Source organism: Myxocyprinus asiaticus, chromosome 6, assembly GCF_019703515.2.
Source record: "Myxocyprinus asiaticus isolate MX2 ecotype Aquarium Trade chromosome 6, UBuf_Myxa_2, whole genome shotgun sequence".
Taxonomy (NCBI): Eukaryota; Metazoa; Chordata; class Actinopteri; order Cypriniformes; family Catostomidae; genus Myxocyprinus; species Myxocyprinus asiaticus.
The window spans coordinates 42,707,903-42,726,008 of NC_059349.1; the positions used below are offsets into that span (position 1 = coordinate 42,707,903).

Sequence of the window (18,106 nt, forward strand, 5' to 3'; positions counted from 1 at the left end):
GCCACCACCATGCTTCACAGTGGGGATGGTATTCTATTCACTATAGGCCTTGTTGACCCCTCTCCAAACATAGCGCTTAATGTTGTGACCATAAAGCTCTATTTTGGTCTCGTCAATATAAAGGCATGTCAAGGTGTTGTCGGGCATATTGTAACCGGGCTTTTCTGTGGCATTGGCGCAGTGAAGGCTTCTTTCTGGCAACTCGACCATGCAGCTAATTTTTGTTCAAGTATCGTCGTATTGTGCGCCTTGAAACAACCACACCGTATTTTTCCAGAGCAGCCTGTATTTCTCCTGAGGTTACCTGTGGGTTTTTCTTTGTATCCTGAACAATTTTTCTGGCGGTTGTAGCTGAAATCTTTCTTGGTCTACCTGACCTTGGCTTGGTATCAAGAGATCAAACCCTTGGTATCTCTTTATATCCTTTTCCATCTTTATAAAGTTCCATTACCTTGTTACGCAGGTCTTTTGACAGTTCTTTTCTGCTCCCCATGGCTCAGTATCTAGCCTGCTCAGTGCATCCACGTGAGAGCTAACAAACTCATTGACTATTTATACACAGACACTACATTTACATTTATGCATTTGGCACGCTTTTATCCAAAGCGAAATTGCCATTTAAACCACATGTGTGTGTCACATTGTGTGTCTGTAACAAGGCCAAACATTCAAAGGTATGTAAACTTTTGATCAGGGCCATTTGGGTGATTTCTGTTATCATTATGACTTAAAAAGGAGCCAAACAACTATGTGATAATAAATGGCTTCATATGATCACTATCCTTAAATAAAAGACATGTTCAGTCATATTTTCAAAATCAATGCCAAAATTTCACAATTTCTGCCAGGGTATGCAAACTTTTGAGCACAACTGTATTCTTGATTTCACATCATAACTGTTCTTTGACATTTTTCCAAATCCAAAAAATGTATCATTTCCAGGTTTTAACAGAGAGAGAGAGAGAGAGAGAGAGAGAGAGAGAGAGAGAGAGAAAAAAAAAAAAAAAAGATTTTCAATGTGGTCTCAGACTTTTGGACACTACTGTAAATATATATATATATATATATATATATATATATATATATATATATATATATATATATATATATATATATATATATATAAGATAAAATGGTTTTGTGATATGTTTGTGTGTATATATATATATATATATATATATATATATATATATATATATATATATATACACACAAACATATCACAAAACCATTTTATCTTATATATATATATATATATAAGATAAAATGGTTTTGTGATATGTCAGGACAGCATTGGGAAACCTGTTCATATGATTGCTGTTGTGTTAATCTGGGAAACTATCCGGTTTGTGCAATAGTGATTTTTTTTTCCTGCAAATATTTACCAGGATAAAGAACATTCCTGAACACTTGCAGAGCAAATGAAGGAGCAAGAGAGGAGAGAGAGAAAGAGAGAGAGAGACCCTTTGTGAATGGGGGTGGGGAACATTAATGGGAAGAGGAAACTAGAAACAGACATGGAAAGAGAGAGAAGTAGTGAAGAAAAGACATTGAGGGAGAGAAAAAGAGGAAAGGATTGAGATGGAGAAACATCTTAAACTATAGATATCTGGCTGGATAACATATAAATGACACCAAAACAGATAGCTGCTTGTTTTTGTATAAATAATTAATTCCAAATTCCCTACACAAAATGACAAACATAATTAATGCATAACCCATAAACACTTAATGCTAAACTATAAACAGAAAATAACATAGCCTTTACACACAATTACCATAATATAGCAAATTTTAGCTTTACACAGCAAATCATTTTGATTGTATTTCATGAAAAATTACTTTAAAGGCTTCTTGCACCATTTTTTATATAAGTTAACATGAATTAAAAACGAACAACACTTTTACAGCATTTATTCATCTTAGTTAATTTCAACATATCCTAATATATTTTTAAAGTCAAAATTTGCATTTATTAACATCATGAACTAAAATAAACTACGAACAATTGTATTTTTATTAACTAACATTAACAAAGATGAATAAATGCTGTAAACAATATAGTGTTAATTGTTTGCGCATGTCACCTAATGTCACGTTTAAATAAACATTTAAAAAACATATTTTTGACATATATAAAATATTTTTGCAGTATTTTAACAGGAACTATGGTTACAATTTTTGTAAGAGGGGAAGACCCAGGTCTTCTAAACCCAAACGAACTGTGTAGTTAAGATTTGTGGAGGTTGAATTAACTGTAGTACACAGGGTTTAGCTTCAAAACACCACCTGCAGATTTGCCTGAATGACGTCACAGCGTTTCCTTGTGGGCTAAACAATGCAATTACAATGAGTCAGGCTTTACACGTGGCCCTGATGCTAATTGGCGGCAACTACATTCTCATGTTAATAGTTTCGCTTAATCACCAAGCTCTTCTCTGGGGGCAATTAAGCAAATCCTAATGGTGAAGACAATAAAGACAAAGCAGTCCTAACACGGCCACATCCATACATATATGGAATTTACAGTGAGGAGGTCTTTTGCATGTGTATGACTAGGAGTTCAGTATTTTTTTTCTTTCTCATTTGCATTTGAGAAAGTAGGTAATCCTGACCCTCGGGCAGCAAATGACCTCATGTACAGGAACATCAATCTGGCTTACGGCTAATAAAAGAATCATGACAAATGGGAACCCCTCACCAACAAACATGAACAATGAACACATTCACAAAGTTCCACACTGTATTTGAATTTGAAAAACAACATTTTCAAAACTGACTACCACTTCAAACTGCTGCTTGAACCACTTGCAATTAGGCTGGTTTTGGGTTCACTTGACATCAGAAGCATTTCTTAGAGGGTGTTTACATTAGACACGTTTTTATGGCTGCTAGGCTAAAACCAACAGACTAGAACAGAATGCAATGGTCTTGAGAGTCATTTTTAAAAGTTGGACTATTTTTAACTTGATATGCCAACACTCATGGTGGACGGCTCAAAAAAAGAAACGCAAGACACAACCCATTGGCCAAAGACATCCGTATAAATATGTACGGCTGTAGCGGCAGTGCCTCAAAGGGGTCAAATTTACAAAATGCAACGGTTGTGTAGTTCTACCATGTAAAATGTCAAACAGATAAAGCACAGCACACTAACAGTGTGGTAATTAAAAAGGGTCCGATGATGTCAATGATACATAAAATGCGGATGGAACCACAGAAAGGGGTAATAAAACTATAAAACGCAGAATGTCACGGAATTTGACATATCTGAAATGCTGCATAAAAAATGATGCTATTTTAACTTAAAAGATTAAATATTGGAATTTAGAAAAAAATAAAAAACAGAATTTGAAAAAATCAAAACAACTGCCATTTAAAAAGTGCCCTAATTAAAGCACCACCACTAAAAACATCAAAATTTTAAACATTTAAGAAAAAATATTGATACACTAGTCTACTTAACTAATCAGAAGGTCAAACATCAAGTTGACCATCGTAACTCATCCTTATACTGTACTGTAGACAAGAGGCAAGGTTTAACAAACTGAGTTATTTCCTCAAACCTATACCCATCTCCCTTTATTCTTATACGGCCACTACAAACCAATGGGCTGTTGACTCTCTGGCCCCCTGCTGGCCATCAGTTCATCCCTGGGCCGCCCCCAGTGGAGGCAACTGATAGAGGAGAATATACCCGACTGTGCTAGTGGGGGATTCGGACACTTAGCACAAAAGAAAACGGTCTGCAAAGAGTTAATCTGTGTTTGGGGTCTTTAGCAGGAACAAAGGAAAGAATAAGAGACAAAGGTTGAAGGAAGGGGTTTAGAGGGGTGTGCCATGTCTTTGCCCCACCATCTGGGCCGTTTGTCTGGAGAAGTGGGGAGTGCAAGAGCCAGGCTCAGGCAGACGTCTCCTTGCTTAGGCCGTCTGACCCAATAATACACCCACTGCCACGGGTCAAACCACAGCAAGTTAAACGTACAGTCTGACGGCAGGCATTCACAGTAAACCTTAAGCCTAGATCAGTATAAATCAATACAGAGAAAGTGAATACAAACAGGCCTGAGTTTGTCTTGTAAAAGCTATACTTTCCCTCTTCTGGTGGGGTCTCTTTTTAGTAAACAGTGAGGATATTCTTGTTTAACTGTTCATAATAAAGCAGTATCTTAACCAGGCACAATGCAACATGTTTTCAGCAACTAATTTCCAGTGTTGAGTTTAATAAACGTAATTAGTTACTGTAATCTAATTAATTTTTAGTCAAAAAAGTAGTGTAATGCATTGCATTTTAAATTCTTATAATCAGATTACAGTTACTGACTTTCACTTAATTTAATTACTTATAAGTACATAGGGATATGCTTATTTCTGATTAACAATGTTTTATTGATTCACATATTAAACAGAACAAAACATTTATACACAGAATCAACAATTAACCCCCACTATTACCCCTCCCCCTCCCAATCCCACCCTGGCCCCCAACAACATCTATATGGTCATACATGATTATAGACAAAAAAAATTATATTTATATTAACAATAAACACACATATTGACAACTACACCTCTCTCCACTGCCCCTCCCAGAGAGCCCTCCAGAAGCGCCAGATATCTGCCCCATTTCCCCACAAACAAGTCCAATTTCCCCAGTCTTCAAAATGACCCTTCTTCAAAGGCCGCCACCCTCCCCATCTCTGAGCACCACTCCTGAAATGAGGGCGCTCCAGCCGACCTCCATCCCCTTAAAACTATCTGGCTGCCGATCATGACACTGGTTAGGATCCAACTCTTTATGTGTCTATTCTCTACATCAATGACTGCCCCATTGCCCAAAATACAGAGTCTGGGGCAAAATGAAACACGAGTGCCCAATATGTCACACAAAAAACTCTGAAACTTCAACCAAAACTCCAGGATCTTAACACACCACCAAAAGACATGGGTTATGTCTCCATCCTCTGATTAGCATCGCCAGCAGGTGGGTGTGTCTTTAAGACCAAGCCTATACAATCTAGAGGGGGTCCAATAGAATCGATGTAAAATCTTGAATTGCATAAGGCACACCCTTGCATCTCTGGATGCAGACTTGATGTTTTTTAGAATCCTAGCCCACTCTCCCTCCTCCAATACAGAGTTTAAATCTTTCTACCATAGTCTTTTGATAGAAGTTAAAGCGCTGTCTCCCAGATTCTGAATTAGCAGGGAGTCATACACTGATGCCTCATTACCTTTCATCAGAGTCATCAGAGTGTCTGCCACTTTAGGGGGGTGTATGCTACTCCCAAAAATAGTACAGAGCAGGTGGCGCAGCTGTAAATACCTAAAGAACTGAGATCTGGGAATCCCAAAATGTTGAACCAAATTTTCAAAAGGCGCTCAACACAGCTCTCATATAGGTCAGTAACAGTATAGAGTGTATTAACCCCCCTCAAAATCCACTCTGGCCAGCAGAAAGGGGACTTATTAATACATAATTTTGGGTTCAGCCATATGCTCGAGGCAACAATCTGGACACTTTTGTCCATACCGTGTGCAAATGCGAGATAACGGGGTGTAAACTTAAGTTAGTTTGATAGAAAGGCTTTGTAATGGCGAAATAGGGGCAAGAACTTCCTATTCAATACAAAACCAAGGAGGGGCTCTCTCAGGTGGAAGCAACCAATAAGCCAAATGTCTGAGACTGAACGCATAATAATAAAACAAAATCTTGGGTAGGCCTAGACCACCTTTGTCAATCGGCCTATGCAGCTTACTGAAATGTAATTTGGGACGTTTACCATTCCAAATGAAGGACTTCGCTATGCTATCAAATTGCTTGAAATAAGAGAGGGGGACATCTATAGGGAGAGACTGTAGCAGGTAGGTGAATTTTGGAATAAAATTAATTTAAATAACATGAACTAAATCTCACAAATTTGCTGGGAATAAAATACCCAAATACTTAATGCCATGTTTGGGCCACTGAAAGGCGCCCGGCTGAAAAGCCGTTATCAGGCAGTACACTGTCAGAGCCAAAGCTTCGGATTTAGACCAATTAACTCTCTATCCCGTGAACTTAAAAAAGGAATGAACAATTCTGTGGAGGCAAGGCATAGATCTAGAAGGGTCGGAGACGAACAATAAAATATCATCTGCATAAAGCAAAAGCTTATGCACCACAACTCAACCACCCCTCGACTCAAAGTATGAGCCAAAACACCTTCCGTGACAAAATAGTGTTATATCTGTATTTCAATTGGGTCAATTATCTGAGGTCATCAGACAACATTCGGCGCTTCAGCTCTGCCTCGGCACTTTTAATATTCCCTTCCAACTCCACGAGTTCTCGTGCTTTGGATTTTTTGATGAATGAGGCATACTTATGATCCGACCCCTAACAACCACCTTGAGTGCCTCCTAAGCCATGCCCACAGAGGATACTGAGGACAAGTTGGTCTCCATATAAACCTTGATTTCAGGATTTTGCAATAGGGAAACATTAAAGCGGCAACTATATGATTTATTTTTCTCCGTATGTGTCAACAACTCTAAACTCACCAGGGCGTGATCTGAGACTAAGATGTTTCCAATTGAGCAATCAACAACAGATGAAATGATTTAGATTTAGATTTAGATATAAAAAAATATATATATTTTAGAATAAATCTTATGGACTGATTAAAAAAAAATTATAGTCCCTACCGGATGGGTTCAAAAGTCTCCAAATAGCTGTAAGACCAAGATTTGTACACATCCTGTGAAGCATCAATGTTGCTCTAGGGGGCTTGCACACTTTTGCTTCACTATGATCAAGGACTGCGTCCATCAAAAGATTAAATCTCCTCCCAATTCTATATCATGAGGGGTGCCAGCGGCTTGCAACACCCCTTCAAGATCTATAAAAAAGCCCTGATCATCAGCGTTAGGTACGTAAATATTAGCCAAAATCAGACTTTGTCCCTGAATTTCTGCTAAAACAATAATGACTCTTCCTAATTTATCTTTAATCCGTTTGAGACATTTGAACTGTAGATGCTTACTTATCTGTGTAATGACCCCCCTGCTCTTACTTGAACCAGCACTAAAGAAAACATGTCAACCCCATATCTTCCCAAATGTTTCAGCTTCCTGCAGGGAAAGATGCATTTCTTGAATAAACACTATATCGTATTTCTTACGTTTAAGAAGAGAAATAACTTTCCTTCTTTTTATGGGGTGCCCTAACCCATTCACATTCCACGTAGAGAGAGACAATCCACTCATACTAACATTTGACATTTTGAAATATTAGAAAAAATAGATTGTGTCTCAAAAATAAAATTATAAAGACCACATTCCATATTAATGCAACAATCAAACCGCGAACCTCGCCCTGAACCAAACAAACAGAAAAAAGAAAAATGTGCGCATTAACCCCGCACACGACAGCGCCAACCGCCGTCCATCCCTCTAAACTCAAATAGTCCATGTACTGTTTGAATACCATGTGTGTATATGTATATATGTATATATATATCAAACGAATGTTCAGTGAGGCGGCCCATTCAACTGTTACATGAGTGCAACAAATGACCCAATCACTCCAATGTCCTGCAAGAAATACTCTACAAAACAAACTCCAACCAACAGGAGGCATAAGCACAAAGAACGTGCAGATTCATCCATAACACTGTCCTGAAGGATTGCTGCTACACAAAACAAACTCCAGCCGCTAGGCGGAACCAGCGCTCAGCTTCCACGGACAATCAAGTGGATGTTCAGTGAGTCAGGCTCACTTGGCTGCAACATGAGAACCACAAATAACTTACTCAGTCATTGACTTTATGAAGGACATTGCTTGCTGGGGACATGTAAATACTTTATGGCCATCCTTAGCATCTAATCTCAATTTGTCCGGGAACATCAGTGCAAAAGCGACCTTCTGTTGATGTAAGAGTTTCTTGCATTCCTTGAATCTATCACGTTTCTCTCTTGTCGAATTCACAAAGTCTGGGAACAAGAAAATGCTGTGGTTCTTCCAAGAAAGCCTTCCTTTACTCCTCGCCTCGTGTAACACAAGATCTTTATCGGATGATCTCAGAAATTTGGCCAAAATTGATCGGGGCGGACTGATTCAGCGGATCGCCGAGCCGGGACCCTGTGAGCTCACTCGATCTCCAACTAATGGCCTGTTATGTCAAGCAGATTTGGAAAGAGCCCATACAGGAATTCCACCATATTCTGACGCTCTGCTCTTTCAGGAATTCCAACAATTAAGACATTATTCCGCCGGTTATGATTTTCCATATCCTCCAACTTTTCCCAGACGCGCTCCAAATCCGCCTTGGTCGCTAGCGGATTCGCAGCTAATTCCCTCTCCGATGACTCCAGATAATCGATCCATTTCTCGACATTTGCCACTCTTGTAACCATCTCAGTGAATTTCGTCTCCCAATTCACGTTTAACCCAACGTGACTCTACCCACCATAGCAACCAATTGGTTGCTTAGGAAGCCTGACTGGAGTCACGTGTATTACTATATTTAAGTAACTTACCCAACACTGCTAATTTCTAAGTAATTTGTCTGTCCACACTTAAGAACAAAAATGCTGCGCAACACCACACAATTACAGTCAATCAGAACACATTTGATGTTTAAAATACTGTTATGTGGAGCAGGAATTTGGACCAATGAGGTTTTACTGTGGGCAAGGCTACCCAGCACGACACCAAAGAAATAGAAACAAAGTGGCCAAAAAAAACGTCCTGTCGCTTTCCACAGTTGATTAAGACTTAAATGAATAACTTTACATGGATTATTTTTTATAGAATGTTTTTGCTCTTTCATTCGCAGGGCGATGGGCAGCCCTGCCCACCATGAAATATTATTGGTCCAAAGTCCTGCTCCACATACCTATATATTGAACATCAAATATGTTCTGATTGGCTGTGATTTTGTTATTTCATGCAGCATTTGTGCTTTCAGTGTGGACAGAAAATTACTTGACTTTGGAAACTTTTGCATTGCACCTGGTTAGGACAAGGTGTCAGATTATCAATAACAAAACAAACAATTATTTTAGTCCATATTGAAATTCACACTTATTTGTACTAGCTTACACACAGGCGGGTGGACACATTTTATCAAAGCTGTGTGACAAAAGAAAGAAAACATGAGGGACCTACCACCACCATGAATGCAGGAATCCAGGGGGCTCCCCTAGTGTAATGTTCTTCTCCCATCGGATCTAAAAGAAGTTCAAGAGAATGGGGGGGGGAGAGAGAGAGAGAGAGAGAGAGAGAGAGAGAGAGAGAGAGAGAGAGAGAGAGAGAGAGAGAGAGAGAGAGAGAGAGAGAGAGAGATGGGTTATGAAATTGTAGATAATGTGCAAAACATATTTTCATGTCAGATGTTCCATAGACTGTTCCATGACCCAATCCAGATCCCATACATCATTCCATTTTCTCCACTACAGCAACACACCAGTTTTCTTCACTTCATCCTTCTACAGCATCGGACTGGAGCTTAAAATATGTTATAGCCTGAGAGGAGATACGCTGTTTTCAAGTCCTCCAGGCAAGTTCCTACTTACAAGTTCAGAAGTTCACATACAAGTTCACATCGTAATTCCGATGTGAAGTGCATTCAAGCTTTTTTGGTCCAAATAAAATGGATGTGCTGGGCAATTTCATATTTCTTTCCCTCTTCCTTTTGTCAACAAAGACTGGAAGCTTTTTAAAGTACAACAAAATGAAGAGCAAAGAATGTGCATTGGGTGTGGCTTAATCTGTGTATTTTATAATTCTCGCTTTCATGGGAAATGTAAATCACATAAACCTGTCACCTCAAAAAACGGCTAATTGAGTAGTATTTTTGGCAAGCCTTATCGCTATTCTTAATCAACAGTACGCAAAATAAGTACAAAATAAATTTTAGTCAACTGTCACAATGATTACTTATAATTCACCCCAAAATAAACATTCTGTCATTATCTCAGCCTCATGCCATGCCTTATGTGTTTGGACAAAACCTTATGCAGCTCTTGTCATGCAATGGCAGTTCATAGTGACTAGTGGCTGTTAAGCACCATAAAAAGAACAAAAACTTAAAAGTATCACAAAATTAGACCAGATTTCAAATTGTGTTTGGTTACTACACATGCACTACACCAATGCATTTTGAATCTGGATGCAGACAAGGGCTAGTCAAGATTATTAATGAATAAGGACTTGATTTTTGGTCTGTTCCTCAAACAAAATTATCCTATGGCTTCAGAAGACATGGAATATAGTGCACAAGTCAAATGAACTACTTTTATGGTGTTTTTTGTACTTTCTAGAGCTTGACAGCCCCTGGTCACTGATCATTACATGGCTGCGTAACTATTCTTCAAAAATACCTACTAAAAAATAACAGCATATGAGTTTGCAACAACATCAGGGTGACTATATAAATGACAGAATGATTCATTTTTGGACGTATTAGTGCAGTGGTTCCCAAACTTTTTACAGTGGTCTACCCCTCCAAACATTCAACATCCCTTTGCATACCCCATCTATAACGCATAGAAATTCACACAAGGAATTTTGAAAATATGTATATTTAACACAACTAGCTTTGCAAAACATTCCCATAATTCAAGCATGTCATATTTGTACATGTTTTGTACATGTTATATTTATTATATACATACCGAATAAATGGCTTACCGATTACGGAGATGGGTGTGCTAGATATGCCATAACAGCATAACTTGCAAACTACCCCCTCATCGTGTCGCGGGAGCAGGACACAGTACCCGTACTTTATAAGAGCTGCTGGTGCGCAAGCCAAGAAAAACTAAAATCGTGGATGACTGACAAGTGCGTGTCTGGTAAAACAGCAAAGTATCCATTTTACTAGCTATTACCATCAACGTCACCTAGGAGTGTGCTGGGCTGGCGAAAAAAGATACTTACATCACATGTTGCGCTCTCATTCACGACGGATGAGTAGATGCATTTTTTATAAACTCCAGAAAGATAGGGTTATTTCATTGCATGCTTTTTATCTGACCTTTATGACACTTTGGTGTTTCTACACTTGAGGGCACACAAAATGTTTTTTTTGCCAATGAGAAATACACTATCTGGTTTGAATGTTATTTTATACTGGGATGAAAATAAAATAACAGCAAATTTCAGAATTTTGTTTGCGTACCCCCATCGTCACCTCATGTACCCCCAGGGGTACGTGCACCCCAGTTTGGGAAACACTGAACTTGTGCTTTAATGATAAAAAAAAAAAATAATAATTTTTTACAAATTTGCAACACTGTGGATGATTTAAAAGCACCATAAGTCCACAACACCCATAAGTCCACACTCTGAGAAGACCTATAGCAGGCTTTAGCTTTCCAAAGTAATGACCTTAAAAATTAATCATGGCTTAAGATTAGCAAACTGTTTTTCCAACACTTCTTTCTGGCCTTGGGGCTCACTTTCACTCTCCCTGCCTCCTGCTTGTGTGGCAATGACCAGGGTGACTCTTATTAAGGACATAATCTCAGTGTATTTAAGAAACATTCTCTATTGAAAAAGGTGAGTAGAGGGACCCGAACTAAACGTGGAAAGTGTGAGGAAAGAATTTGCCTTTTATAACAATTATATATGGATGATTACACAGGAAAATGTATCCAGAAAAAAAAAAAAAAAAAATCTAAGAGGATAGAGCGTATAGGTTTGTTCACTGCAGCTGAAAGTGGATTACTGAAGCAGGTCTGAAGGTTAAGAACACATTATCAGTCAATTTCACCTTGTCAGATTGCCAAATGGCACGATAAACATCTGACCAACTTGTGGTGCTTTTAAGAAGTACTGGAGAAAGTTGAGAAAGCACTGCCGCAACATAGAGATGCTGCCAAGTCAACGGCGAGCGAAAAACACCCTGGGGTAATAGCACGATGGGCGGAACTGACTTTTCACAAAAACACAACAACTAAAAGTCCTATTGTGCTGCCATTTGGCATAAATTAACAGTTATGTCTGGTAAATCAGTTATGGGTAGTTATTATATTTTATTTGTGGGCCATATTTAATGATAGAGATCGGAAGACAGTGAAGACAGGAAATGACAGAAAGTGGGAGAATGAGATTGGGACACAACACAGGTCAGAATCAAAACTGTGCTTCCTGCATGACCACCGCAGCTCAATGTATATGTATATGTACTGTACACACACACACACACGGCCAAAAGTTTGTTTTGCTCTTATGGAAAGAAATTGGTACTTTTATTCACCAAAGTGGCATTCAACTGATCACAATATATAGTCAGGACATTAATAACATGAAAAAATACTGTTCAGAACTTCTTAAACTACAGTACTGTGCAAAAGTTTTAGGCACTTGGGAAAAATGTTGCACAGCGAGGATGTCTTCAAAAATAATGACATAAATAGTTTTCATTTATCGCTGAATGTCAAACAAAGTCCAGTAAACATAAAAAAGCTAAATCAATATTCGATGTGACCACCTTTGCCTTTAAAACAGCACCAATTCTCCTAGGTACTCCTGGACACAGTTTTTCTTGGTTGTTGGCAGATAGGATGTACCAAGCTTCTTGGAGAATTTGCCACAGTTCTTCTATTTAGGCTGTCTCCATTTCTTCCATCTCTTCATGTAATCCCAGACTAATTCGATGTTTAGTGGAGGGCTCTGTTGGGGTCATGCCATCTGTTGAAGGGTTCCCTGTTCTTTTTTCTGTTCTATTATATTTGCAAAAGGAATGTTTGAGAGTCTAAAATGTATATTTCCTATTGACACACTAAAGCTGAAGATATAAATAACCATCTTAAGACAAATGTTTTTGTGAAACATTTTATGTGCCTAAGACTTTTGCACAGTACTGTACTTCAAAGAGTTCTTATCAAAAAAAAAATCCTCCACGTGCAGCAATGACAGCTTTGCAGATCCTTGGCATTCTAGCTGTCAGTTGTCCAGATACTCAGGTGACATTTCACCCTACGCTTCCTGTAGCACTTGCCATAGATGTGGTTGTCTTGTCGGGCACTTCTCATGCACCTTACAGTCTAGCTGATCCCACAAAAGCTCAATGGGGTTAAGATCCATAACACTCTTTTCCAATTATCTGTTGTCCAATATCTGTTTCTTTGCCCACTCTAACCTTTTCTTTTTGTTTTTCTGTTTCAAAAGTGGCTTTTTCTTTGCAATTCTTCCCATAAGGCCTGCATCCCTGAGTCTTCTCTTTACTGTTGTCCACGAAACTGGTGTTTAGTGGGTAGAATTCAATGAAGCTGTCAGCTGAGGACATGTGAGGCGTCTATTTCTCAAACTAGAGTCTCTGATGTACTTATCCTCTTGTTTAGTTGTACATCTGGCCTTCCACATCTCTTTCTGTTCTTGTTAGAGCCAGTTGTCCTTTGTCTTTGAAGACTGTAGTGTACACCTCTGTATGAAATCTTCGGGTTTTGGCAATTTCAAGCATTGTATAGCCTTCATTCCTCAAAACAATGATTGACTGACGAGTTTCTAGAGAAAGCGGTTTCTTTTTTGCCATTTTTTACCTAAAATTGACCTTAAGACATGCCAGTCTATTGCATACTGTGTCAACTCAAAAACAAACACAAAGACAGTAGCCTAGTTTCCATCCACTTTTCACGCTATTTTGTTGTCGACCAAGTGAAAATGCGTAAAAAAATGTTTGCGAAATTTGCCGTCTTCTGCCTGTTTCCATTCAAATGGCCTTTTATTGATAAAAATGGTGTGCATGATGACGTCATGCCTAAAAAAAAACACTTTGTCGCAAAAATTTTGGTTTAGCGCAAAAGAAATGTGCCCTGAAGGCGTTTCCATTCAGAAATGTGTGTTTATCGCTAATACGCTTCCCAGAGGTCCCTATTTTTTTTTTTCCCCTGAAATTTTGGTAAAATGGGGAGAGTATTGAGACAATTCATTGAAATTAGCCAGCTTACTGTCATTTTAATTTCACAAATAAATGCAATCAGAAGACGAGGAATTGCAATCAAAAGGGAGCAGTTGCCCTTCTGATAGCACTGTAATATTGGTCCTGATGTTGCGCCTATCGCAGGTTGCCACCAGTTCCAACCCGAAAGCGAATCGTCATGGCCCTGTTCAAGCTGTCAACCTGCACCAAGTAGTGGGGGAACTTTCGGTCTTAGTATTAGGACCATCCATCGATGTGTATATACTGTTTGCACAGCTATTAAAGAAAAACTGATGCTGTGTAATTTCAGGGTTTATATACGATACATTTCTGATATTCAATAGGCTATTTTGAACAATCATCTAAAGCATTGTCATCACAGCTGCATTATGTCCCATATATTTGTCCAGCAACTTTTAACGACCAACTAAACTTGATTGTCATCTCAAATTATTTTTAGTGTATAAATGCATAATGCAATTTACATTTTCTGAAGAAGCTCAGCAAATGCAATCCGAGGTAAAGAGGGTTAGATTTAAAATATTTAAAAGTTTTAAAATGTTCAAAAGCTCGTTTTCTGAAAGAAAAATATTATGTTGACACTTGTGAAATTTTAGCAGTAAATTGCATTTCCATCAGCTTAATTTTGATGCACTAAAACTTTTTTAGCAAAAAATCCTTGGATGGAAACGTAGTTAATGTTAACGTCATATTAACGCTTCATTTAATGAACCAAATAGCTTTCAGCTGTGTTTGATATAATGGCAAGTGATTTTCTAGTATCAAATGATCAATTTAGCATGATTACTCAAGGATAAGGTGTTGGAGTGATGACTGCTGGAAATGGGGCCTGTCTAGAATTGATCAAAAATGACTTTTTTCAAATAGTGATGGTACTGTTTTTTACATCAGTAATGTCCTGACTATACTTTGTGATCAGTTGAATGCCACTTTGGTGAATTAAAGTACCAATTTCCTTCCAAAACAGCTAAATCTGTACATATTCCAAATTTATATATATAATCTGTATATATCAAAGTCAGAAATTTAAAGGTGGCTCCGGGCAAAAATGTCACCAAAAATGCCCCCTTATATAGTTCTTAATATTCTATTACAGTCCTAGTTATCTGTATTAAGGCATGAATACTAATTACTGTTGATATAATTCTTAAGAGGTAATCATTCTCAATCTTTGGCATTACCGCCACCTACTGAGCTGTAGTGTGGAGTGTCACAAAGTCTTTCAGTGGAGTCAAATGTCAGCTGAAGATGATGAAATTGGCAAAATTTCATCAAAAAGAGGTCACACACACACCTTATGTAGGAATAAATCCTAAACTGAATATACTTTAAAAGGTAGCTTACCCTCTGGGTTTTACTTGTAAACAAACAATATGTTCACATTCATTCTTGAGGTCTAACAAACATGTGGAATGCATTTCCTTCCCCATTAATCGTATGAAATGAATTTCATGATAAATATCGATATTGAACGATATGAAAAAAAAATATTGTGATAATATTCACCCAGCCCAGCTCTAATTATACAGTATATACATACACAAATCTTACAAAACAAGTCATACAAATGCATTCAACAGTTTCAAGTTTTCATTTAAGAATGGAGGAATGAAAATCCTGGTGAAAGTTACTGTGGCAAGGCTGCACAGATTCACAATTCAAATCAAGCATGTGGATTTGGTTTAGATTTTATAGCATTACAGAAAAGAACAAGCTTGATAAGAAACATGCTTTGGTAAGTGATGCCATATTACTGCAGTACAATCAAAAGGCAAGTATATTACAATGCGTTTACATTTCAATTAACATTTATTCATTTAGCAAACACTTTTATCCAAAGTGACTTACAAAATTAACTTTTTATTACAAGCCAATGTAATTAAGTGACTTACCAATGCTTAATGCATCACAACACATACAGTTAAAGTCAGATGTTTACACACACCTTAGCCAAATACATTTAAACAAATACATTTAAAGGTCAGTCAGGATCACTATTTTAAGAACGTGAAATGTCAGAATAATAGTAGAGAGAATTATATATTTCAGCTTTTATTTCTTTCATCACATTCCCAGTGGGTTAGAAGTTTATGTACACTTTGTTAATATTTGATAGCATTACCTTTAAATTGTTTAAATTGTGTCAAACGTTTTGGGTAGCCTTCCACAAGCTTCTCACAATAAGTTGCTGGAATTTTGGCCCATTCCTCCAGACAGAACTGGTGTAACTGAGTCAGGTTTGTAGGCCTCCTTGCTCGCACATGCTTTTTCAGTTCTGCCCACAAATTTTCTATCAGATTGAGGTCAGGTCTTTGTGATGGCCACTCCAATACCTTGACTTTGTTGTCCTAAAGCCATTTTGCCACAAATTTGGAGGTATGCTTGGGGTCATTGTCCATTTGGAAGACCCATTTGTGACAGAGCTTTAAACTTCCTGGCTGATGTCTTGAGATGTTGCTTCAATATCTCCCCATAATTTTCCTTCCTCATGATGCCATCTATTTTGTGAAGTGCACCAGTCCCTCCTGCAGCAAAGCACCTCCACAACATGATGCTGCCACCCCCATGCTTCATGGTTGGGATGGTGTTCTTCGGCTTGCAAGCCTCACCCGTTTACCTCCAAACATAACGATGGTCATTATGGCCAAACAGTTCAATTTTTGTTTCATCAGACCAGAGAACACTTCTCCTTGTCCCTATGTGCACTTGCAAACTGTAGCCTGGCTTTTTTATGGTGATTTTGGAGCAGTGGCAGCCTTTCAGGTTATGTTGATATAGGACTCGTTTTACTGTGGAGCACCTCCAGCATCTTCACAAGGTCCTTTGCTGTTGTTCTGGGATTGATTTGCACTTTTCACACCAAACTACGTTCATCTCTCGAAGACAGAATGCGTCTCCTTCCTGAGCGGTATGATGGCTGCATGGTCCCATGGTGTTTATACTTGCATACTATTGTTTGTACAGATGAACGTGGTACCTTCAGGCATTTGGAAATTGCTCCCAAAGATGAACCAGACTTGTGGAGGTCCACAATTTTTTTTCTGAGGTCTTGGCTGATTTCTTTTGATTTTCCCATGATGTCAAACAAAGAGGCACTGAGTTTGAAGGTAGGCCTTAAAATACATCCACAGGTACACCTTCAATTGACTCCAATTAGCCACTTAGCCTATCAGAAGCTAATTGCCTAAAGGCTTGACATTATTTTCTGGAATTTTCCAAGCTGCTTAAAGGCACAGTTAACTTAGTGTATGTAAACTTCTGACCCACTGGAATTGTGATATAGTCAATTAAAAGTGAAACAATCTGTCTGTAAACAATTGTTAGAAAAATGACTCATGTCATCCACAAAGTAGATGTCCTAAACGACTTGCCAAAACTATAGTTTGCTAATATAAAATCTGTGCAGTTGTTAAAAAAATTGATTTGAATGACTTCAACCTAAGTGTATGTACATTTCAGACTTCAACTGTATAAAACAAATAAAGATAATAACATACCATAGAATCCCTGGCAATTACTAACCTTTGGACATCACTGATTTAACACTTAAAATGTAAACATGTGGATTCAATTTTTATTTATTCACTTATCCTGGGATGTGTGAATGTGAGTACATTTAACATTTAAGAGTCTTACCTCAGATAGGAAGGTCTGTGCAGATTTTTGGGCCCCCACATGAAGCAAGTACTCATAAACGTATAAAGCTAATCTAGAGAAGAACAGAAGAAAAGGTGGCGTTAGATTACAGTAAGGATGACCAAGTTCCAGTCTTGCTGGCTTGCTATCCTGCTTAACCAGAGACATATCGCTAAAACTGACCAACAAAATGCACCGACATGGACAACAGTCCATTAAATGTATGCTGTCACTCTGATTTGGTTGTACAAGAGAAAGGAAACATGAGGCTACAGACAACTGATTAGGGATTGTTGATTTTATAAGCATACATGCACACAGAACAGAAAATGTAAAAAAACAAAAACAATAAAAACAGCATAGACTGCATCATCCGTGTGTCCGATCTCTACAACTCGCTTGCTCCTTGAAAGAAACTGAAAGATCAGCCAAAGCAAGCATGGCTGGAGTTGTTACAGCAATCTGACGGCACCACCATGTTTCTTGTGTTTTTGTCATTTTCTGTTTCCATTATGTCTGTTGTTTAGCCGCTTGGGCTG

The 18,106-nt window shown here is 38.2% G+C and overlaps 1 protein-coding gene across 2 annotated transcripts in view; it reads right to left on the minus strand.

Annotated features, from left to right (window-relative positions):
• LOC127441923 (single-stranded DNA-binding protein 3-like) overlaps positions 1-18,106 on the minus strand; it is a 140,992-nt gene that overhangs the window by 97,934 nt on the left and 24,952 nt on the right. For both annotated transcript variants that reach the window (XM_051699497.1, XM_051699496.1), the window contains exons 2-3: positions 17,568-17,640; positions 9,152-9,213 (exon numbers count right to left, since the gene is read on the minus strand). In XM_051699497.1, the coding sequence (XP_051555457.1) occupies positions 9,152-9,213; positions 17,568-17,640 (135 nt within the window). The remainder of the gene's footprint in view (positions 1-9,151; positions 9,214-17,567; positions 17,641-18,106) is intronic.